This window comes from Thalassophryne amazonica, chromosome 22 (genome assembly GCF_902500255.1).
Source record: "Thalassophryne amazonica chromosome 22, fThaAma1.1, whole genome shotgun sequence".
Lineage (NCBI taxonomy): Eukaryota > Metazoa > Chordata > Actinopteri > Batrachoidiformes > Batrachoididae > Thalassophryne > Thalassophryne amazonica.
In genome coordinates, this window is record NC_047124.1 from 9037307 (window position 1) to 9062882 (window position 25576).

At 40.8% G+C, this 25576-nt stretch overlaps 1 protein-coding gene across 5 annotated transcripts in view; it reads left to right on the forward strand.

Moving 5' to 3' along the window:
- Positions 1 to 25576, forward strand: part of magi2a (membrane associated guanylate kinase, WW and PDZ domain containing 2a) — a 215209-nt gene that overhangs the window by 178906 nt on the left and 10727 nt on the right. For 4 of the 5 annotated variants that reach the window (XM_034163866.1, XM_034163867.1, XM_034163869.1 and 1 more), the window contains exons 11-18: positions 8797 to 8828; positions 11333 to 11534; positions 15084 to 15125; positions 15313 to 15428; positions 18505 to 18697; positions 20654 to 20899; positions 21886 to 22071; positions 24653 to 24869. In XM_034163866.1, coding sequence (XP_034019757.1) covers positions 8797 to 8828; positions 11333 to 11534; positions 15084 to 15125; positions 15313 to 15428; positions 18505 to 18697; positions 20654 to 20899; positions 21886 to 22071; positions 24653 to 24869 — 1234 coding nt within the window. The remainder of the gene's footprint in view (positions 1 to 8796; positions 8829 to 11332; positions 11535 to 15083; positions 15126 to 15312; positions 15429 to 18504; positions 18698 to 20653; positions 20900 to 21885; positions 22072 to 24652; positions 24870 to 25576) is intronic. The other variant, XM_034163868.1, reaches the window with a different exon arrangement.

Consider the following 25576-nt stretch of genomic DNA (forward strand, 5'->3'; position numbering starts at 1 on the left):
TAAATCGGGAACTGTTCTCCAGTACTACATGCATCTGAGAGTCATCTGCAGGTTAGAAGATATTGATGGAACCTTTATTCAAGAGGCAGGTGGGGCCACTTTCAAGCATCAAAAATTAGATTAGCTGACTTAAAAAAAAAAAAGAAAAACAAGCACCATCACTGCTTCAGGTCAAATGCAAGGTGAAATTAACATTTATTTAAATGAAAGAAGTCTGTGCGTGTATTACAAGAATTAGTTGCACCATGTGAGTTAATCTCCTCTTCAAAAAAAATTGCTGAAATGTAAATATATTGGTATCCATATGGAACCAACAATGGAACGCAATTCCAAACCTTCAAGTAGCAGTGGGTGAAAGCATAGATACAGTGGAACCTCGGTTTTAGAACTTCATTGGTTCCTAAATGTTGTTCTAAATTTCAACCAATTTTCCCATAAGAGAAAATGTAAAGTGGATTAATCAGTTCCTGGCCCCAAAAAAGAACACTGTGTTTTTACCTTTTTAACAGCATTTCATGCATAAAAGGCAGATAAAATACAAAAAAATATGCATAGTATCTTATATAAGATACTGTACAGTAATTATGATATAATAGACAATTTAATTTCACCTTACCTGTACAGAAGAGACCATAAGAACGTCAGATAACAACGCCTGAACGGATCAGACGCCTCTGTTGTGGTGAAACTCTGGTCAGATTTAATGTTATATGCTAACAGCATTAGCACTTTTAGTTGTCAGAAGCTTCAGCCGTTAGCTCCACTTAATGTATGATTACTGGAAAAAATACGTGGCTCATAATTTTTAATCTACCCAAAAAGTAAACCGTTAGAAGAACCACAGTGCAGTCGCCAAAAATATGATTTAATAAACACGCAAAGATGGACTTTCTTGCAACCCAACACGGTGCATTACCGCCACCTACTGTGGCGGAGGTGTTCGTGAACAAACACTTTGTTCGAAAAGTGATGCATTTTTTCATTAAAAAAAAACATGTCCTCAAACCCAGTTTCCACAGTAGATTGATTAATGGCTGGATTGGTCCATCCCGTCCAGTTCACTCAGAACCCAGTAAATGCTAAGTATGGTACGATCCTGTATGCTACGATCAATACAAAAAGCATCTCTTTTTGCTTTGTTTTGTAGATGACACCCTTCAGTTGATTCAGTATTTCATGAACACACCAAGTGTTTGTATTCTGGCTCTTGAGCAAAGTCAAACGCGGTGATTTGCTTGAAATTTTGTGGTGAAACAAAAGGAATGAGGGATAACGCTGGCTGGTCTCTGCACATTTTTTTGATCCGTCTGCATTCACACATCTGTCTTGATGTGGAGGAGTTTCACAGAGGATCATGGTGAGACATGCTTGCATCAATCCTCCCTTCTTTTGCATCACATCTGTATCTTCTCACTTGAAATTTTCATGTTTCTTTTCTATCCAGTGGCTGACTTCCAGCAATCCCACATGAGTCTTTTTTTCTGAATTTTCACCTTGTAAAGGCTGTGTGACTTTCTGGCAAGGAGTCTGATCACACCGTCAGATCACAAAGGCTCTGTAAGAAACCGTTTGAATTTCTTTCTTCTATGGTAGAAATATGAACAGGGTATTATTTCAGTCTCATTCAAAACTACGATCAACCAGTTTTATATGTTTTCAATTTCAGTCCGGTTCCATTTTACTGTTTTGGGTTTTGGTTCTGTTGATCCAGTTGAGTCACTCGGTGGGTTTCCATTATCATCCAACTTGCACAATTTCAAATGGTGAATTGAATAATGAACGCTGAATGGAAATGTATGTATTTTGAAAAAACTCAGGTTTTTCAGGTGATTTGAAAAAGCTATATATACAAGAGGCGGCACAGTAATTAGCTTTGCGATGAGCTCCTGCAGAGTTGTTGTTTTTTGTTTTGTTGTGGGTGTTTTTGTTGCTTGGCACTCTTGCTGACTTTATCAAGTAAAGGTAGACTTGAGGATTTTCGTTTCTGTTCTGGTCATTACAACGCCGGCTAAGCCCAATAAAGGAGGTGACACCGTTCAAACTCACCTGCGGTGGCTCACCGTCCTGTAGTGGATTGTCTCCGCAGCCACTGGAGGGTAATGGAGCTGTTGAGGTTTGACACTCTCCTGCTATCGATGTCAGTACTCTTAAAATCGAGCGCCTCTCAGCTCTCTGTGAAAAAGTCGCCACTACATATTAAATGGAGCTTCATGCTGCCCTCGGTGACAGCTTTTCGTCCATCAAGTCTGAATTTCTTGCTTTCAAAAAGGAATTATCCTCCAGCTTCTTCGATATGCAGCTTAGCTTTGATGGGCTAAAAGGAGCCGTGACTGAAAGGGAGCAGTCCCTGTCTACCTGTACAGAAGACTTTGTAGCCTTTGTAAGTGAAACATTTGACCAAAGCAGTAGCAAAGTTGGAAGATAATGGTGAAGATTTGAAGTCCAGATCTTGACGTTGTAATATCCGTATTGTTGGTGTTCCAGAGGTCTTCAAACATCAACGGCTAATGTTTCGAAACTGCTAACTGTAGCTTTCATTCTTGTGAAGGAGCCACTGCTGGATAGAGCGCACTGGGTTCCCAAACCCCAACCAGGTGAACGGCCCTGCGCCATAATTGCGAGGCTCCACTCTTATTCTGACTGTGTACATATCCTCTACAAGGCAAGGGAGGTGCAGCGGGTTAAGGTTCGAAACATGACCATATCTGTCTTCCCCACACGGTCAAGACCACATGGACCTGTGCTGCTTTCAGTGAGATTCATTGCATGCTACATGACATCGAGGGGTTCCGGTTCAGTCTTCTTCACCCAGTTGGCTCCGTATCGCCCATGAAGGGGTTCAGCGTGACTTCATTTCACCAGGAGGCCAAAACATTCATTAAATCGATAAGTAAATCGAGACATGACTCTGGGAGGCTTGTTGTTGTTTATTTTGCCTGTAATTTAGTTCAGTCTTTTATTTCTATCTGACAACAAGTTTAATGCTTTCATTGACTCTGCAATTGATGTTTTTTTTTTTTTTTTGGTCCTTAATAAAAATTATTTGGTCTCCTCCTCTCCATTATGGAAATCATCGTCATCATCTCCATGGCCACATTATTTCTTATTCAGCATGTCTTAACAGAAGCTGAAGGATCAAATTAACTAAAGTTTATGCCAAAATTCTGAATATTGATAGACAAAATGCCATTAATCCATCACAGAGTTTACAGAAAGAGCGACAGGTCTTCTACATTGAATTGGACCTCCTCACAACATCTGATGCAAAACTTCTTTTAATTCATTCTTGGGCCATTTATTATGAACATGGTGAAAAGCCATGTAGACTTCTGGCACATCAACTGATACGTCTGGCTAGTTCTCGACTAATTTGTCAAATTAGGGATTCATCTGACAGTCTCGTTTCAGAACCTGTATCTGTCAGTGAGATTTTTAAAATATTTACTCCTCTCTTTATGAATCCGACTCATTGTTGGAGGCAAGTGATAAGACTTCCTTCCTTCAGAATCTTGACATTTCCACAGCTGACCCATTGATTGTTGATGGTCTTGATGCACCCCTGTGCTTAGATGAAATGATGCTTTCAATTAAAAATATGCAGACTAATAAGGCACCAAGCCCTGATGGATTTTCTACTGAGTTTTCAAAAAGTTCATGAATAATTTGGTGCCTCTGTTTCTGGCTGTCTATAAGGAATTTTTAGAATGTGGCTCACTGCCCCCCACCCCCCACTCTATCCCAAGCATCCATATCACTTTGCTGAAGAAGAGTAAGGACTCCTTGACCTCTGTCGCTTCTTAATGTGGATCTTAAGATTTTGGCTAAAGTGTTAGCAACTTGTTTTGAAACAGTTTTTACTGAAATTATATCACAAGAACAAAATGGCTTCATTAAGGGGCGTCAGCTGTTTTTTTTAACATTCACACACTGTTTAATATAATTTATTCTACACACTCTTCTTCTGTTCCTGAGGTGGTTATTCCACTCAGTGCAGAGAAAGCGTTTGATCAGAACAAGTGGAATTACTCTTTGCTATACTAAACAGATTCCGTTTTAGGGAGAAGTTTGTATCTTGTATCTTGGATTAGGCTTCTTTATACGCCCCCCCAGGCCAGTGTCCTCTCAAATACTACCCAGTCTAGTTATTTTACAGTATTCTGTGGTACGAGGTAGGGCTGTTTGCTTTTCCCTCTCCTATTCGCTTTGGTCATAGAACCTCTTTCAATTACATTATGATCCCTCCCTTCATTTCGCGGCATCCTTCGTTTTGGTATTGAACTTAAATTATCCTTCTATGCAGATGACCTTTTTTAATATTTATCTGATCCACAAATTGGTATTCCTCCAATTTTGTCTTTCATTTGCACACTATAAAATCAGCCTATTAAAGAGTGAATGTTACCCTATACATTCTTCAGCCCTGTCACTCAACCAATCTGATATTCCTTTCAAATTGAACCCCATCAGGGTTTGAATATTTGGGGATTAGTGTGAACCGTACTTTATCATCCCTTTACTCTGCCATTTTTGTTCCCCTGGTTGCCAAGATCAAAGCACATTTTGCAGAGGTGGAACTCTCCTCTTGTCATTAATATAGTCAAGATGAACATCATGCCCAGACTCCTCTTTTTATTTCAGTGCATCCCTTTGTTCTTACCAAAGCATTTTTTTTTAAATCATTAGACCAAATTATTCCTTTGTTCCTGTGTGGTGGTAAAGCCCCCAGATTGGGACGATCTTTACTACAACAGTTTACAACTAATTACAGCTAACTACAATGGTTTACGACTGTCTTTTACGTTACTGGTCTTCAAATATTCACAAATTGATCTGTTGGCTTCACTCACCTGAGTTACTATGGTGTAGACTTGAGATTCATTCTCCTCCTCCTCTTCACCTGCCTCTTTAATTTATTCTTTGTTGCCCATTAAACCTGCTGGTGTTACAGCAAACCTCATAGTGCTATCTACACTATTAGGATTTGGTCTCATTTTATACTAGGATGCCGTTATTGAAAAATCCTTCATTTCCCCCTGCCTTACTAATGCTTTTTACCTTCTGTGGCATAATTGAGGTATCAGAATGATCAAAGACCTTTACAAAGATTGCATCTTTATTAGTTTTTCTGACTTAATTTACCTGCATCCCACTTATTTCTTTATTTTCAAATTAGACCTTGTGCCTCTTGTGTTTTTCCATGTTTTCCTTCACTCTCTGCTGAGCAACCATGGAATGCCCTTCTGACCTTTGGATTTAAACAGAAATCACGTATATCTAGTATACAGTACTCTCCAAAAGTATTGGGCCGCTTGATATTTCACACATTTTAATTTAATTCTGTCATTTTAAATACAAAAAGTAAATCTGGCTTCTCAATATAAAAATTTCTAAAATTATCTTCTTTAAGCTCAAACTCAAAGCAAATCTCTACAACGTGATGTAAATGTATTAAAAGTATAAAAGCCAAGATGATGGGTTGCATAAGTAATGGGCCTCTTTGGTATAATATCTGTAAATAATCAGTTTTGTTGCCAGTTTTCTTCAGACAAGTCAGGGGATGGATGCATGAACATTTCCAAGTCACTGAATATGTCTTGGACTTTATTTACATCAATTACGAAGAAATACAAACAGTGTGGTAAATCTGTGTGGAGGAGACAGTTCTCAAAAACTGACTGTGCAAGAAGGAGCAGAGTGAGGAAAGCAACCAAGAAAGTTATAGGCTTCTGTGGCTGTTATTGGAAAAAGTGTTTTGTATTTTGTATCCCCAGTTATACAGCTTCATGATGAAGTGGTATAGAGGAGGATGTTCTTTCACCAAAACATCAAATCTAGGCTTGCATCTCAGATGTATGTACCTTCTGGCAAATTGTAGCTGAACTTTCAGGTCTTCTTTTTAAGAAAATTGATTTCAGTGAGGGATCCATTTGTTCTGTCATTAAATGGATTTCTGTACATTGATTTTGAGTAGACTTTTGGGAGTTGACCCATGATGAGTTTTGTTTGTGTGTTTGTAGACTGTTAGCCCTCAACAGCAGAGGGATGACCGTTGTGTTTGCAGGAGTTGTACTGTTTGTTTTTAATGCAACAGTAAAATACGACGGTGCAGTAGTATAGCACACTCACAGACCTGTACTGATATACGGCTCTGTGAGCGTACCACAACTCTTATTTGTGATGGGGTCACTGCAGGGTTCATGAAGCTCAGTGGAGCAGAGCTGACAAAACTGATTAGCATTCAGCCAAAGAGGTTTCAGCACCTCGGACAGTTCACCAATCCTCTCTTTCACTCTGTCTACAATTCTCCACATTCAGCCACCGGGCACGCATCCAACTAAAACGTCAGTAACATCTGAGTTAAAAGTGACTTTACCCTGAGGACGACCTCAGTCACCCTCTGTTGCCTTCAACCAGCTCAGCTCACGTTCTGTCAGTTTGCCTCTTTTACTCGCCGTCCTTCACTCTTTGCTCAGGTTTTCATTATTTCAGGAGTAAAAATTATCTCTATCCTTCATTGCTGTTATCAGTTTTGAATGTTTTCTTGGTTTTGGGGGCTGATAGTGTGCATTTTAAAGCTAGAGTGTGTTGGATTTACTGTCATCTAGTGGTGACATTTTTTATTGCATTTTGCCATCACAGGTCACAATCATGTTGACTCTACTTTGCAGATGGAGATTTATTTTCTGTGTGTATGATCTTCCATTTCTGAAAAATAACACTTTTAAATGTTAGCCTCCATTAGCCTTCATTTTTGTGCCGCACTGCAAAATGCAAAAGGTAGCATAAGTATGTCCATTTTGGGCTCCTGTATCAACATGGCGGCCTCCATAAGGGTTTCCTCATTTATGTGAAGGGTTATTTTGTAGCTTATAAAAAAGACATGGATTCACTGTTGTAATTACACACTAACGAACAGGTGGGTGTGAATGCTATCATCTATTCCTGCTAATAAACACCCCTAAATCCTCCAAACTGTAGCTTTAAATTGAAATGGCTGTGGAGTTTTGGATAACCTGCTATAACTGCTTTGCTTATTAAAATCATATTTGGCCAATTCTGATTGAACGGCACTGACAGTCTTAAAAAGGTGGCTGCGTGTCTTTGTGTGGCGTTTGTTCAGTACCATGTTGTCACCGTTCCACTGGCAGCTCAGTGAGACAAATGTTTTTGCACTGTGATTGGAGCGCTGCCAGGCGGAGACTGGGAAGGCTGGCGCATAATTCAAGCAGCCGCCCCATAATTCGATCCTTCCTATTTGCATATGCTTGTAGATTCCCATAAGGGAGGCGGGGCAGGGGGGAGGAGCTGTGGCAGCACTTGAAAGACAGTGACGATAAAACTTAAATCAGGAAGACAGAGAATGCACCTTTTTTTAACCTGTTCTTTTGAATATGCCTGAAATAGTGTTGGTGCATATGTCTAATTACTCTCTCTCTGTGTGTGTGTGTGTGTGTGTGTGTGTGTGTGTGTGTGTGTGTGTGTGTGTGTGTGTGTGTGTGTGTGTGTGTGTGTGTGTGTGTGTGTGTGTGTGTGCAGGTATGCCCATACTGATTGTTTGCACTACCTGCTGGACGATGCACTTGCACAACATTGTAAAAAATGTGCAGTCTCTTTTTTTTTCTCACTCCAAGATGAACAAAACAAAAAAGTCTGAGGTAATATTTAGTTTTCACCATCGTGATTACAAACTAAAAACACTTTTGGCTTCAGGTGCTGTTGTCGTACTCACCGTATCTTTCTGTCAGTGGTGTTATTGCACTTCCTTTAAAAATAAAAAATAAAGTTTCACTTTTAGAGATCCCCCAAGTTCAAGCGTTTTAACATAAAATTGCATGTTATTAAAAAATCAACATATTGTCGCAAAGTGAGGCGCTACCCCAGGCCCAAATCCTTCTTTTAAAAGAAAATATGACTCATTCTTTCATAATTTCTACAAGTATATTCTACTTTGACTCTTAATCTCTGTTTTCCTTCTTTATACTCCCATCACGTTAGAGGCTGAATGAGCCTGAATCGTGTCTGAATGAAAATTGGCCCCACATTCGGGGGGCATTGAGGGGCATTTGAAAACGTTGCACAGCATTTTTAGAGCAGTCTACAGTTGTGCAGCTGACTTGAATGTTTGCTCATGTTGAAAACAGTCATGGCACAGTCGAGGTGGAACCGCTATCGAACGGCAGTCGAAGTGCCATCTGACCGCAGTCTGACTACATTCTAAACAATCGAACGGCATGAAAACAGCATTCGCGACATTCTGATCACATTCGAGGGCGGCGTTCGGCATGTTTCCGTGACCTCGAACAGCGGCCGAATATCTTAAATGTGCCTGAACGCACCACGTGTGCTGCGAGTGCTGCCAAACCACAATGGTACAGCTTGTAAGTGCATTCTTATTGTTCTTACTGCAATCTGGCTGCCGTCTAGGAACTTTTACTGTGTTCCATGTACATTTGTACTGCGTTCAGAGGCTCATATGCACAGCATGTACATGAATCAGTCGGGGCGGGACGGAGCGCAGTCTGGGTGTTTGGACAGCTGTCCTACACAGTTTTTATTCCTTCCCAGATGTGGCACGGATTCTGTTTTTCTTTACGTTCTGCCTGATTTGGCTTTGCTCGCGTTCATTCGTACTAAGTGTGACGGGGGTATTAAGTTTGTCACTCTTGACTCAGTTGCTCATTTTTTGTATTTTATGTTGCTTTCTTGCTATGTTTTTTATTTGTTTTCCGCTGTATATTTTGCATCTCACTGTCCACGTCCAATTTTTTTTTTTTTTTTGTTCTCTTGACGTTGCAGGTCATTATTCACCCTGGGAGGCTCCCAAGCAGGTAACAGGCCTCAGCCTCAAAACGTAGCTCCTCCCCTTTTCTGCCTATTAAATCATTGACGGTTTTCCAATCGTGGCGCCGTGTGGGTGTGGGTGTGTTAATTTGGCATGACTAATACTGCATTTTCACGCCTCGCCTCCCGTCATCCTTTGTGAGGAATAACCGATATCTCTCTTGCGCCAAACTAACTTGGCTGGTGATTCACTCCTCTGGCTTTTACAGCAGATAGCCCTTGATATTTGTCCGCTCATTATTGTTATAAGGTCAGTCTGCCCACTCACAGATAACATCACGAGACTCTTAAGCCTCAGGTCTGATTCATCACCCGGCTCCCTGTTGTTGTTGTTGTTGTTTTCCTGCACCTTTCGCCAAATGCATTTTCACTCCTCTTTTGCCTCCTTTACCACAAAGTTCTCCTTTCTTTCGTAATCTTTGTCCCCTGCAGAACGTTCATCTTTCAGCTGCATTTACTGTCACATATGCAGATTCTTATATATCCATGACAACATGTCGCAGCGCTGCATGCGCTTCCTGTTTTGTGCATCATAGCTTTTCTTCTCTTTGCGTGTAATCCATTTTCTGCCTCAGCGTCCTCTCAGCGTTGCTCTGACCGGCCTCTGACCTCAGTTTGTTTCCGCAGTTGTCCCGATCTGGATCCCACCCACAACTTACACACACACACAAATACACACCCCACAGGGGGAAAACCTCTGACAGGTTTAAGACGGCAGCCTTCAAAGACGCTTGTCCCCTGGAATGTCCTCATTGTTCCTTGTTTCTGCTCCCTCCCGATTTAATCATTCGCTTCCATCTCCCTCAGAATAATTGTAATTCCGAGCTCTGGGGGAATGCTTTGAACGTCACAACGTATTAGTCAGCGTACATGGCACTTGTCTTTTCACCATCTCTCGCTCTCTTTGCCCCCTAGTGTTCATTTACCGAGTGCGCCGCCCCAAATCCACCACACACAATTCAGTCTGCGTTTAATTGGGCACTATACTGATAGGAAGACTTCTGCCGCTCGGAAAATATGACGTGTGCAGAAACGGGAATTGACTAATCGTTGGCTTGCTGAGTGAAGACTGCAGCATCCAGAGTTTTGTTTGCAAATGAGCTCATGGAAACGTCGTGAAATCCAGCTAAAACTGCAACTAACAGTTACATAATATAGATGCATGTATTTGTGCAGTAAAAGTGTGATGTTTCCAGCAGTGAGATCAGGATCAGGATGCAGCAGTCGAATCCCGATTGAACTAGGCTTGACCCCCTCCTTCAAATCAGTATGACAAAACACCTGCTTTGTTCTTTTATGCTGATGATTCTTATTCTCTGTGCAGCTTGGCTGTAATTTTCAGTATTAAAGCGCCTCTTCTGCCCCTAGTTGAGTCGACACTGTTTAAAAATCCCGTCGCTGTCTCTCGATCCGTCTGGCACACTTCCTGACATGTCACCGTGTCATCTTGGCGATCTGCTTAGTGTCAGTCCATGACTCAAGCGGCACAGTTTATCTGTCACATCAAGGCCAATACGCTGACTGAGGGGTGCTGTCAAACCTGCCTGTGTCACCTCACATGCTCTGACGGCATGTTTCAAACACCGTTTTGATGCAGCTTATGTAAATGGGCCCTCAGAGTGTCAGCACACCAGCATCAACATCAGAAACACTGAATAGCACCACATTTCTTTCAGTTCTGACGTTCCGGGTCTCTATGATTCAGAGTAACTCGATGTCCATCTTATTTGTGACAAGATGAAAAGCCTAATCTGGAATTGCCATAAATAATTGAAGCATTTAAAAAATGAGAGCTTCCATTTATCCCATATTTGATGAATTTTAGGTCCACTCCATCAGTCCTCAGGTTCTTATCTGGATTAAAAGTTTTATTCAACAATAATAATGATACAATGTTACATTTCTTTTTTTCTTTTTTTTTTTGCAATCTACTACTATAAACAACAGGTTTGTCGTTGTCTCCCATAGCAGCCTGTACTGAAGGTTCTTGAAATGGAGCAATATCTCCACCTAGTGCACATTTATCACTAATGCAGGTATAATAAAATTTCACCAAGAGCTCTATTAGTTTCGAAATTTCAAATTTTATTTGACCAAGAAATGAACGAGGGGAAAAACAACAAACACTACATTTTTATTAAGTCTAGTGTGCGCGAAACTTTTGCACAGCAGATTTCCACAGCTCCGCCTCAGATCTGCTGGCTGTGCTTGAAATTTATTAAAAGAACACGGTGAAGAAATAATCAATTTTTCTTCCACTTTCATTCCTGAGTGCATCAACAGAAACATTCATTTATTTGCCACATTCTTATTCATCCGCTCCTCTTCTTGGTATAGTCCTTTAGATTGCCACTACACGCTGAAATTGCCATGCTCGTTTTATCTGCTAATTTCACTAACCCTCTAATGGCCTAAAAACTCATCAAAACAATTGCTGCGGCTTCTAGTGTTGCAGTCATCAGACCTGACCCCATGATGCTGTGCTTTGCAGGTTCTGGAGCAGTGGGAATCTCAGCAGGTCCAAAGCCAGACTAGCCCTGCTCAGACCGGCCTGTCTGTTATCCCCCACAGCACCCCCTACCCAACGCACCATCTTCCCAGGGCTTCAGTCCCAGACACGGCCCCCAAGGCCCCACCTAAAGCAGAACTTTATGACCTTTATGAGAAGTCCCGTGGTGTTTTTGAGAGTAGGCGTAAGTACCAGAGCAGGAAACACGCTGTGGCGCTCACGCAATGGCAAGAAACGTTGGGTAGTTTAGATTGATCTGGCTCTGTCACACACACATGCACATCCACCAACTTGACTCCACCTCTGTCATATTTAACACAAATACTCCAGCATCAGAAAACCGCACACTTAGAAAAGTAACGGGAGGAATAAACGCATCCAGGCTTCATTTTGTGAGCCGTGTTCTTGGAAAAAATGCCTCAGTAAGAAGCAGTGTTCTTTCTGCGAGAACACAAGGCTTCACCAACAACAACATTATATCCTTCCAAGGGGTGTGAAAGAGTCATTTTTTATCCTCGCTGCACCCCTGAGTGTGCGACGATGGCTGACAAAAAGTCATCAGATCGACTTTCAAACTTTACATAAGGTAAGGTGCAAACACGCCTCTTTGCCTTTGGTCCAGATCCAGATTGCTTTTGACTACAACCTATATTTGTTGCATGTTCGCTTGTAAGGAAGATTACTGAAAAAAAAAAAAAAAAAATATATATATATATATATATATATATATATATATATATATATATTATTATTATTATTTTGTTTTTTGTTTTTCTTGCCAAACTTAATGAGGACGTTGGGCCACATGCAGAGTTAGATATGGGAGGAAACATGGACAAATGAGGTAATTGTAAAATCATTATTTTTTATAACTAAAACATTTACTCAAAAGTTTGTTGAAAATTTTTGATCTTTTGAGTTATAAGGACACTTTACCTCAGGTGTGATGCCTCCAACTGACTTGAAAATGTCATATAAGGTGGCTCGGCCACTTATTGTGTTTTTTTAATACCTCCTGCAAAAATAAATAAATAAATAAAATTGGGTTGGGGGAGGTTATGTAGGAATCACCCTGTCGGTCTGTCCCGGAATCTTCTAAAAGCAACTCCACTTAAGCAGTTGGCTGGATTTCAGTGAAACATCACACAAGCATGCCATATGCACATGTCCATGCAGGAAAATGATCCTGGTCTAATGTCTTCATGGAATTTCTTGAAATTCAATTTCTTGAAATTTGCTGGACTTAAACTTCAGTCTGTGTACAGTCATTCCCCAAAGTTTCAGTTATCTTGGTCACTTTGCATAAAAGTTATGTTCTTTCAACATTATGCTCAAAATGGTTTGATGTGTTGGCAAAATAGGGCTCCAGACAAAATGTCTTTTCCTTTGTTGACCGAGACATCCTTTGTAGGATTTATTGAGATTTTATGGGTTTTGTTTTTTGGGGAGGTCACCCTGTATTTCCTTGGTGTGCTTGGGGGGGAAACAGCATTTTTATAAAGAAGTGTGAAGTGATTCTTTTCTGAGAGTAAAACCTGCACAGAGTTCACTTGGGCAGCCTTCTTTTCAAACCTTTTACAGTTTATTTCTCCCTCCTCCGGTGATGGCCGCTGTGACCTGAGCAGCGTTCACTGTTGACATGCGTTCAAGTAAAAGTCAAGAGTTGATTCTGGCAGGACTCGGCAGGAAATCGGCACACACAGCTTTTTAGGATTGCTCCATTTGCCTCTCTGCTGGTGTGAGTGAAGCAAGCTGTGACCTTTTTTTCTTTTTTCTGAAGTCTGCAGACACCCGGCTACTTGTGGACTCTGAGAAAAATCCTAATGCTGTTTAAAATGTTGAACCTGGATTTATTAAACATTTTCAGATTAATGTTGCTTCACGAGGCACGTGAGCGAGTGAGCCGCCGCCTTTTAGATCAGTGTTGTATAGTAACGAAGTAAGAATACTTCACTACTGTACTTAAGTATGTTTTGGGAGACTTTGTACTTTACTTGAGTTTTTTTAATTCAGCTTACTTTCACTTTTACCTCACTACATTTCCGTCCTTAATTGCATACTTCTACTCTGATAAATTTTCTATGCGCCATGCTGTTGTTACTCATTACAAACACACACACACGAAAAAAGTCATGTTTTCACCCAGAGACACCACTGATTACTAGTGACTGTAACAAAGTCATTTCTCGAGTCATGTCCGATAGGCTCTTTTGCAGTTGCGCACTTGGGGGGTGTTTGTCAGGAAAATGATCATTTCTCTACATCAATCAACTTTTCTGCAGCACGGCTTTGCTTTGAACCTTGAACCAATCGAAGCAGTGATTCGCAGGTCAAAGCAGTGCTTCAATCTATGATTTGTGGATTTTATTTTGTTTTATCCTAATTTTTTTCCCGCTAAAACCCTGAAGAGCATATGTCTGTAAGTAATATTAATATTTTATGTTAAACCGACCTGTTATGGTCTTCTGAAACAGTTGATAGACGTATTTTATAACTTAAAAACGGGACCGATGCTAACGCTTTAGCATGTCTATGGCGTTTTCAATGTTAAAGGTAGCATTAAGCTGTTTGCATCAACACGTTTGTGTTGATTTGTGTTCGTTGTCGTAAAAGAGTCAAATTGTAATTTTTTTATTCATATATTATAGCAACAACAATAATAGTCTACATAATAGACAATAATAGTCAATAATAATAGACTAGTAATGATACAGTACAATTTTAGAGAAAGAGACAAAAAGAACCTAATGAAACAAAACACAACAGAAAAGATAAAACCATGTAACAATGAAAATAAATAAATACATATAGAAATAAATAACTGTTTCCTGTGAACACCTAGTGAGGATCCTACTCTCGTTTAGGTTTTGAAAACTTGTTTCTGAAGTGTTTTTGTGTGATGTGCACAATTTTCAGTACTTTGACTAATACTACCAGTAATTTACAAGCCTAGATAAACTTTTATAAAAAATTAAAAAAAATCAGTCTGTTTTTGATTATTAACATTTACTTGTACTTTTACTGTCAATACTTGAGTACATTTAGTTGTACATTACTTGTCATACTTAAGTACAATAAATACTAGATACTTTAAGACTTTTACTTGAGTAGCATTTCAATCAGTGACTTGAACTTCTACCAAAGTCATTTTTTAATGGGTAGCTGCACTTTTGCTTAAGTGTGATTTTCTGGTACTTTATACAACACTGTTTTAGATTCACTTATATTTTTCACTGCAGTTTTTAAACCTTTGGGAATTTATCGAAAGCACTTGTTTTTTTGTTATACAGAAATGTATATGTTTTTTGTTGTTGTTGTTAATTTGACATGGTTCTTGATTACTTTTGTAATTTCTGACTGATTTTTTTTTTTTTTTTTTTTTTTTCCCCCCCATCGCTCCTGCTGGGCTCCATGTGGGATTAAACCAGTTATGATTGGAATGAATTTTGTCACTTGCAGCTGTTTATTTATTTATTTTGTGGTTGAGTCCTTCTGCTTTGCAGATTGGCGAACTGGTTGCAGGTCCACTCTTGGATCCGTCCTCACACACTGTAAATAAATAATGTTGCACTTTGTCCGCACTCCACCACTTTTATGGATTATGCCGGAATTCTGCAGCAGCATTAGTGCTGAGGCAGCAACTTTTTACTTTGTTTTACTGTTTTCATTTGCAGCCATGTGTGTTCCAACATTATTTGTGCTTTATTGTTGTTTATCTGTGCTTCTTCTCTAGAAACTGGCCAATCGCGGAGTGTGTTAGCTGTGGACTCCACAGGTACATGCAGTGTAAAACCTGATCGGATTGTTAATGTTGAAGAATATTCTGTACTTTAAAGTCTTTGTGTGTGTGTGTGTGTGTGTGTGTGTGTGTGTGTGTGTGTGTGTGTGTGTGTGTGTGTGTGTGTGTGTGTGTGTGTGTGTGTGTGTGTGTGTGTGTGTGTGTGTGTGTTTGTTTGTTTTAGGGGTGGAGTATCAGGACATGGAGGTGCATCTACGCCGGCAGAAGTCCGGGTTTGGTTTCCGGGTCCTGGGCGGGGATGAGGCAGGGCAGCCTGTGAGTCCGGAGACACATGAGAAGGCTCGTATGGCGATGGGCGTGGAACCCTGTCAATTTCTCCTCTCTAACCCACTACACCTACGTACACCTAAACCCCTGACCTTTGAACCCCTGAGAGAGTGATGGCTGTGGCTGCTTTCCTGTCTTTTATTGTCTGTTAAGGTTCCAGTGTACTTCAAAAGTCAAGCAGAGTGAACCAGTGGAGCATTTTTCTGTGCCGTGCCATGACAACCTGTGCAGGCCACAGTGCCTCCACTGGACAGAGTTGGTAATTACAACAAAGAGGAACGCTTACAGCTGGTGATGAGATTTTGGCAGCAGCTCTATGTTTAGCAGTGACAGTATGTTGAGCAGTGGTGGTAACCAAAAAGTTAGCTTTGATAACCATTAATCCGCTGACTGAAAAGTTAACTTTTATAAAGCTAAACTGATAAACCCCTAAAGAATTTAGCGGAAGTTACAGCTAAAAACTAAACCTATAACTTTTAGTATTGACTCCAGCACACTGGCAGCTACTGAACTTCTGAGTAAATTCAAAGGCAGTCACAAACAATAACGAGCCAGCGGTTCTTTCTAAGATCCGTCTTCTCTCAGCAAGAGACCTCCTGACCAGAGAGGAAAAAAGTGGAGAGGGATTAAAAAAATCATTTATTTTCACACCGTAAAGTCTTGCAGATGTCTCGAAGGAGATATGCACAGCAAGGGAGTTTTGACTTTTAATTTTAAACAAACTAATTCTGGACAGGTTATCGAAATTAACGTCACCTCTGCCGTTTTTACAAAATGAAAATATCAGCTATATGTTTTAGTTTTAAAATAGTGCACTAATTTTGAAGGTTTGATCGTTGACAGACACACATGCCAAAAGGCATTATGGGAAAATGAGTTTCCTGTCATCAGTGGTTGGTCGATGTATTTATATGTAAAAACCAACACACAAGTTACTGTAATGTGTGTGTTGTTTTTTACAAATAAATCTGTATTTGAAAATATTTCATTTTTTCATTTGTAAAAAGGCAATTTGAAAACTAAAAAATTCTGTTCAAGTGTGATTCATTCAGCACGTAGTGAATGTGTGGCAATTGGTATTCACACTGCCATGAACACTGCCATCTACTGGATGGGAGTGTGAATACCAATAATGCCGTTTGACATATGTGTCTGTAAACGATCAAACCTTCAAAAGTAATGCATTACTTCAAAACTAAAACATATAGCTGATATTTTCACTTTGTACAAACGACAGAGGTGACATTAATTTTGATAACTTGTCCGGAATTAGTTTGTTTAAAAATTTAACCATAAGTCAAAACTGCCTTGCTGTGCATGACTCCTGCGAGATGTCTGCAGGACTGTATTGTGTGAAAATAAATTATCTTTTTTTCTTCTTCTTCTGCTCTTCCTTTCTGTCTGGTAGTCAGCTCTCCTCTGCTGGCAGGAGATTGAGCTCTACCTCTCATAGCTGTCTGTCTGCTACAAAGCACGTAACAGACCAAAGCACGTAACAGACAGGAAATAAAATGTATGATTTTAGGCTTTACAAATGCTTTTAATTGCTAAGCTTTATTCACTATGCCCGAAAAAACATGTTAGTGGTCTAAATGTTATTGGAACTAAATTTAGCGGATGTTAATTGGTCCACTGATGGTTTTCAAAGTTAGCTGAAAAGCTAATCAGTGAACAAAAAAGTTAAGTTAGCTTCGCTAATTAGGGGTTAGCGGATTAGCGGAACTGTGCCCACCACTGATGTTGAGTATACATTTGGTTCTCGGACATAAAAAAGAACATGTCCACAGTCACGTTTTAGTGTTAAACCAACGGACGTGTCGTGGGAAATTCATAATAAGCTGCAGAAAAAAGTTCTAAGTATCAAAATCACAAAATAACACCAAGAAAACATGAATGTGTTGAGCTGAAGCTTTGAAAAATGCCCTTCCATCTTGTTTTTCTACTTCTTTTGAAGTACGCTCCACCTTTCAAAGGACACAACCACACAGCCACAAAACCATGGTAACAGTCAATTTTGCAAAGTAAAATAGACTCTGCAGTACTGCAGGTCAGGTCTGGGAGCATGCACCAATGCCAAACATCACCATATCTGCCACAGCTAGTTGAAACGTTGGCGTCCCCTTGGCCTTTATCCAGTTGCTGCGGTTCTCAGCACTGAAGAACCTGCATGCTGGATCATGAGACGTGGGCCACACATCCCAAATGCAATGGCCGATATTGCCTCATGATGCAAGAGATACTCCTCATCAGTCATTCCAGCATTCCCCAATGATTATCTGAAGAGACAGTGTACAAAAGTCATCTAGTCATCTCCTGAGGTCACTGGTTAGCATCCAATTCTTACAGAAATACAGGAAGCACCAGATCCCGAAAGACTTAAACCTTCCTTCTCATGCAACAGTATCAACAATGTCAAACTCTTCTGTCCATCTGCCTGACAACTACATAAGTTCTTCTCAGGTGTTTTGTGCCTTCAAAGGCCAAGACATGAATGTAACTGTCGAGATTAATTCTCCTCTCGCTGATACACTGATAATGGCTGAGTCCAGAAAGTCATAGAAAGCATAGATCTTCATCTTGATCCAGAATAATTGCAAACCCAGACACTCTGATTCCACTCTCAGCTTCTCAAGTGCTATAATTAGGTCATCCATTGTTTCTGCAAAGATTACAGCATTAGCCATAAAATAAAGGTCATTTATTCTTTCCTGGCAGACAAAGGCACCTAAGCTGCCCATCTCCACAGCCCTCCCCAACACCCAGTCCATGCAAGCATTGAAATAGAGTTGGAGCCAGAACAGATCTCTGATGTACACCAGAATTTATTTGGATGACATCAGAGACTCTAACCTCATGCTCAGTCAGCTCTGTCATAGTATTAAACTGATCAAGTCTAATAGTGTTAATTAACACCATTTGGAGTTGGACTAAATCTACTCCTGCAGAGTATTTTACTCTGCAAAATATATGGTGTATTAATTCATAACAACTGTCGTAACAGACACTGCATTTGATGTTCATATGCACTCGTCCAGCATCTGAGCCCCTCCTCTCCGTGCACATAATAACAGTCTGTGTTTCATAACAGATCTTAATCGGGGCAATCATTGAGAAGAGTCCAGCAGACGTAGACGGGCGCTTACGACCCGGAGATGAGTTGTTGTTTGTGGATGGGATCCCAGTGGTGGGAAAGCCACACAAATATGTCATCGACTTGATGCATGGCGCAGCACGCAATGGCCAAGTCAATCTGGTCATCAGGAGGAGGATACAGGCAACAGGTGAAAAATTCCATAAATGCAGTCGAACAGTGATTCGAGATTGTCTGTGAAGGTTCATTTCCGTTATGGGGGCTGTTGAATCGAGTGTGTCACCTCTTTGTCCAGCAGGTTTTTGTTTTTGTTGTTGTTGTTCTTGTTGTTTATCCCCAAGTGCCAACCATCGATGTTTTTCTGACCAGTGATGGCACACTTCCATGGTAGCAGCACATTAGCATGCTAAGCTTAAAATTCATTTTCACATGAATCATCCAGTTTCAAAAGATGCATTTCCTGGAACAAGCGCCGTCACGTCATTTGTTGTCCCTGAAACTGTCCTCTAGTTTGTTTTTCTGTCGGTGCACAAAGATCGAGCCAGTAATTAATGAGGTGATTGTTCAACATGAGCTACATTATGAGCTGAGACTCGTAACTTGTTGATAAGCAAAGGTTATGTAAGTGCAAGTATTTAATCTTTTCAAAGATCCTATAAATGACTTAGTACTACAAGATGTAACATGAGCACCAGAATCTTGGAACAAAGCATTGGCTTGGAATTTCTGGAAAGTTGCTACTGTCCATGCACATGTGGCGACATTTTCACATAGCGGGATTGACATGCACTACTCGTGCCTGGCTACGAAAAGAAAAACAGAAAAACTCTGATTACAACACACTCACACGGAGCGTTGCTTCATGCTCCTCACGGGATGCCATTACGGCACTACAAGTAAACCAGGGTTTCCCACTCCTGGTCCTTGGGACACAAAGTATACTGCGTGTTTTCCAGGTCAGGTGCGTTTCATTGCTCAGTCAGATTTGCTCTATTTAGTTCAGGGAAAAACGGAAAATGTGCAGAACTTGATGTACCGAGGAAACACTGATCTAAAGATATGAAATAGTTGTTGTGTGATATATTAGTGTTTAAATTTTCATTTATAGGACCTTTAATTCTGACACCTTTATCCTTTTCATCTGTATCTTCCTTTTCCTTGGAATTTGTAAGTTTTGTCACATTTAGTTCTTGTGAGGAGTCGCAGACAACTTTCCATCCTCTTCTTTTCCTTTTATGACGCCTTCCAAACATATAGTACGCTCCTCACATACACACACTCCACTTCTTCCCCCCCTCTATTCCACTTTGTTAATTCCTTCTCGCCAAAGGCGACCGTCTGACTCATGCTGGCCTCTTCTGCGGTCCTTACTTCCATAATTTTCTCACTCCCACTGACACTTTGTGAGGTGTCACTTCTGCCTGTAAGTAATGATCCACATTGCATTCTTTCATTTTTTCCTTTCTTTTGCATAAACATTGATGCATTTAACAGTTTGTGATTCTCCATCTTTCTCTCTGCAGTTTCTCACACTAACTTCATGTCAGTACAATAGTTGCTCTTTAAAATCCCAACTGTTAAGCTACAGAAATCGCAGATCTGCTTCCCGCCGAGTAAACCAAATATCAACACTGCGTCTGATCACTGAGTTCCCCAGACTGCATGCACACACACAAACAGATATACACACACACACACACACACAGAGAAGCCAGAGGTGGAAGGCCTGTTTGTCTCTGCGTGGTATAATACTGTGTTTTAATGATGTGCTTTACCACTTTGTGCTTTTTTTTCTTCTTCTTCTTTTCCCTTTTTGTGTTGTTCTGGTGAATCTCCACAGGGACGAGATTCAGCAACAGCTTTTCCAATTTGTAGCTTTTCAGGGGAAGAGAATCCAAATTACTGTTACAGAATGCAGCCTGTCTGTAAAATTAATTGTTTTTGCACATGAAAAATCATCCTTGGATTCCTCCAAAGCAATTATGCATCACATTATGACGGCGCAGCGCAGGGTATCCGTAGCTTTAAATTGCCTTGAATTATAAATCAGCAGCTGGCTGAACGCTAGGGTGCATTCGAGCTCCTGAAAACCTGCCTGTGTTTGTCCACGGCCACCACATCCTCAGCTCTCCGTCTCCCCCTACAGGCAATTCCTGTCCGGAAAACGGACGCAGCTCCGGGTCCGTCTCCACACAGCACAGTTCCCCACGCAGCGACTTCACATATGGCAACAGCAGTGGCCAAGCTGGCATGGGTAACACCACGTCTGTGGATGGGGCAGCAGCGCTGAACGCACAACCGAGCGACGTCACCATCAATCGAAAGGAGAGCGAAGGCTTCGGCTTCGTCATCATCAGCTCACTGAACCGTCCCGAGGCGGCCGCCACCAACAGTAAGTCTGGACGTTGATTCCATGTTGTTTCTTAAAAAGGTCAGATTACGCACCTTTGCAACAAGCTAATTAATATGCAGGTTATTCGCTTGTTTCTCTGCCTGCCACTTTAAAGGATTTTTCAGCAACATGTAGTGGCGAGGCTGCAGATTGCAACCCACCCAATGATGATGTAACTGAACTTTTTCAGGGTTATGATATATCGGTGTTAGCTAGCCAAACTGTAGCCCATGCATTGCAGTATGGTAGTGGTGGGTGGGTGAGTTGAATTATAAAATTATAAAACCTCACCACTAGATGTCACTGAAAACTCTATAATGCATCTTTAAATGGAAAGCAGCTGCCTTTTGCCACGCCCCCTCTCCATCAAATGGTGTGACTCTCTTATCGAGAGCAGAGTATCTCAATCGGTGCCTTACAAAGCAAGCAGATTGGGACTTGCGTGACGTATGTCACAGAAGTTAAAGACGAGCCATTTCAAGTTTAAATTGTGTTTATTGCACAGTAGCTTCTACATCTATAGATGTAAACATTTAAGACGTTTAACATGAAACAAGATAATTAAGTGCTAAGTAGCTAAAAAAAAACTGACTTTGCACAGTATGGCCCCTTTAAATGCCATTAACCATTCAACTGTGCGAAGTGCAATTCAGGTGAAAACTCGACTACTACCACATGTCCTCTTACCGAGATATTAAGTAGCAAAATGTGAGCTGTAGAGTGTAAAGAGTTCACAGCTGAGTAAAACCTGCTGTGTCTCTTGATTCCATCATTTGATTTCCATATGCCCTCCCACAGCACGTCACTCACATGCAGCTTCAGCGTGTCGCCCACACACGTGAAAAATCTGGCTGCCTTACATAAGCCCGGGGTGAACAGCAAAACCAGAAAGACACAGAAAAACTCGTCTTTCAGTCAGCGGCGTGCGTACCTCCGATCAGCATGTCCTCACCTTGCAGCGTTTGTGTGTGTGAATCCCGCCACAGCTGTGCCCCATAAAATTGGCCGCATCATCGAGGGCAGCCCGGCGGACCGCTGCGGGAAGCTGAAAGTGGGAGACAGGATCCTGGCGGTAAACACTCAGTCCATCGTCAGCATGCCGCACGCCGACATCGTTAAGCTCATCAAGGACGCAGGCCTCAGCGTCACCCTGAGGATCATTCCACAGGAAGGTGAGCGTGCACGTGGACGGGCACGAGGGCTGCACGCTGTCATACTGTGCTGAGACTTTGATCGATGGCACCGTTTGAATGAAACTTACAGAGTGTGATCATTTTTAGATTAGCTGTCATTTGTCAGGAGTTATGTCTTCCTGCTCTGCAGATTTGTCTTCGGTCAATACTCTGTTTTCACTTTATTTTATTAAACATTGAACGTGTTCAACATATCTGCTGTCTCTCCTACAGCAACCATAACAATGTTAATTGAGGTGGTGTAATTTGTTTTATTGAAGGGCAAAACGCTGCCATGTTTAAGTCTGACTGGTGGAGTCAGTTTTCTTTTTTAATCATCTCCGGGACACATATTTAATTTGTGAATGGCACGTCGATAAATTAAAAAAAAAAAATCATGGCTTCAAACATACAAATTTAGATGTTGTGTCTTTCCATTCATGATGGCGCCCCCTGCCTTTGTGTCTAGTAGTCACAAGTAATTAGTTATTTTTCTCTACAGATGTTCTTTGCACACAATTAAATTTCATTTTAACATGGTAAAAAGACACTTGTATTAAAAAAAAAAAAAATCAGGAAGAGAAAGATGGGAGGGTTGGGTAGAGTAATGGAAGACTTGGAAGAAGATGGGCTGAGTGAGGAGGAGGGCCAACACGTTGCTGTGTAGAACCAAAAATAATATTTCTCAGCAGATGACATCATCAAATGGGTGACAGATTTTTGCTGCACCTAACCAGCTACCTCCCTACATCACACTACCCTTCCAGCCTATCTACTTACCTTATGCTACTTATATTACTTTACTCTTTTTATTACTTTATTCCTGCCATACCTACCTACTTACCACTTGACAGATTCCATTATGCAAAAATATTAATAACGACCTACATATAATAGCCTACCTACCTCCCTATAGTACCTTACCTACCCATCTATCTCCCTACATTACCCTGCCTCTGTACCTCCTTACACTACCCTACCAACCTACCTACCTCCGTACATTACCCTACCTACCTCCGTAAACTACCCTACCTACCGCCGTAAACTACCCTACCTACAGTAGTGTTCAGAATAATAGTAGTGCTATGTGACTAAAAAGATTAATCCAGGTTTTGAGTATATTTCTTACTGTTACATGGGAAACAAGGTACTAGTAGATTCAGTAGATTCTCACAAATCCAACAAGACCAAGCATTCATGATATGCACACTCTTAAGGCTATGAAACTGGGCTATTAGTAAAAAAAAAAGTAGAAAAGGGGGTGTTCACAATAATAGTAGTGTGGCATTCAGTCAGTGAGTTTGTCAATTTTGTGGAACAAACAGGTGTGAATCAGGTGTCCCCTATTTAAGGATGCAGCCAGCACCTGTTGAACATGCTTTTCTCTTTGAAAGCCTGAGGAAAATGGGACATTTAAGACATTGTTCAGAAGAACAGCATAGTTTGATTAAAAAGTTGATTGGAGAGGGGAAAACTTATACGCAGGTGCAAAAAATTATAGGCTGATTATCTACAATGATCTCCAATGCTTTAAAATGGACAAAAAAAAAAAGACGCGTGGAAGAAAACGGAAAACAACCATCAAAATGGATAGAAGAATAACCAGAATGGCAAAGGCTCACCCATTGATCAGCTCCAGGATGATCAAAGACAGTCTGGAGTTACCTGTAAGTGCTGTGACAGTTAGAAGACACCTGTGTGAAGTTAATTTATTTGCAAGAATCCCCCGCAAAGTCCCTCTGTTAAATAAAAGACATGTGCAGAAGAGGTTACAATTTGCCAAAGAACACATCAACTGGCCTAAAGAGAAATGGAGGAATATTTTGTGGACTGATGAGAGTAAAATTGTTCTTTTGGGGTCCAAGGGCCGCAGACAGTTTGTGAGACGACCCCCAAACTCTGAATTCAAGCCACAGTTCACAGTGAAGACAGTGAAGCATGGTGGTGCAAGCATCATGATATGTGCATGTTTCTCCTACTATGGTGTTGGGCCTATATATCGCATACCAGGTATCATGGATCAGTTTGGATATGTCAAAATACTTGAAGAGGTCATGTTGCCTTATGATGAAGAGGACATGCCCTTGAAATAGGTGTTTCAACAAGACAATGACTCCAAACACACTATTAAATGAGCAAAATCTTGGTTCCAAACCAACTAAATTAATGCCTCGCAGATGTGAAGAAATCATGAAAAACTGTGGTTATGCAACTAAATACTAGTTTAGTGATTCACAGGATTGCTAAAAAAGCAGTTTGAACATAATAGTTTTGATTTTATAGCATCAACAGCAGATGCTACTATTATTGTGAACACCCCCTTTTCTACTTTTTTTTACTAATAGCCCAATTTCATAGCCTTAAGAGTGTGCATATCATGAATGCTTGGACTTGTTGGATTTGTAAGAATCTACTGAATCTACTGGTACCTTGTTTCCCATGTAACAGTAAGAAATATACTCAAAACCTGGATTAATCTTTTTAGTCACATAGCACTACTATTATTCTGAACACTACTGTACCTCTATAAACTACCCTGCCAACCTAAGTTTCTCATAACATCTTTCCTTGTGAATGCCAGAAATCAGCAACCCCCCTTCAGCCCCCAGCTCAGAGAAGCAGAGCCCTCTGGCCCGGCAGCACAGTCCAAAGACCCAGTCCAGCACTGCAGCCTCCCAGCCAAGTTCAGTGACCACAGAACCTAACCCCTCTGTTGACCAGCCCAGTCCCATGCCCCATCAGAGCCCTGTGACCCAGCTTCCCACCTCTACGTCTCAGACCTACACCCATGACAGCAGGTAAGCTGAAATGTTAAGAGCGCGTTTGTCCTTTTGCAGCGTTACAATCTCATGTTTGCAGCTGTCTTGATTTTCTGCTGCAGTGAAGCATTTTTATAGATTAGCCCTCTATCTATCTCTGGGGCAAAACGACGCCTCTGAGAACTCAGGTATGAGCGAGTCATATATATCCGTTCTTTTCTCTTCATCGTTCTCAAAAGATCTTGTTTCTTTCTCATCAGACCACATATTTATCTCTCTGTAATCGCGTCTTTTTCAGCCTTTTTTCTTCCTCTGTTTATTCTTCATTTCTACATCCTCCCCCTGCCCCCAGGTTGTTGTAGAACTTCACTTAACTCTTATGTACTGTTAAATTATTGATGTAAATTGGATCTTAATAGAAATCTGGTGAATGTTCTTACAAGAACAGCAGGTTTACAAAATCTACATTGGCACCACTTTTTGTCTCTTCTTATACAGAGTCCCTAAACTAATTTGCCGTCTGAGAACTTTTTATTATGAATAATAAATTGTTTCATTTTGTTATTTCATTTAGCATCATCCAAAATATGGCTTCCATTCCATCGCTGAGGGAGGCAGCAGTTTGTCATAAAATATCTTTCTTACATTAAATTCTCCAAAACATACTTGATGTGCTGCTTGTTAAAACAGTAGTTCCGGTAATAGACATGTCAGCTGTCTCCACCTTGAAAGCCTTCCCTTGTTCT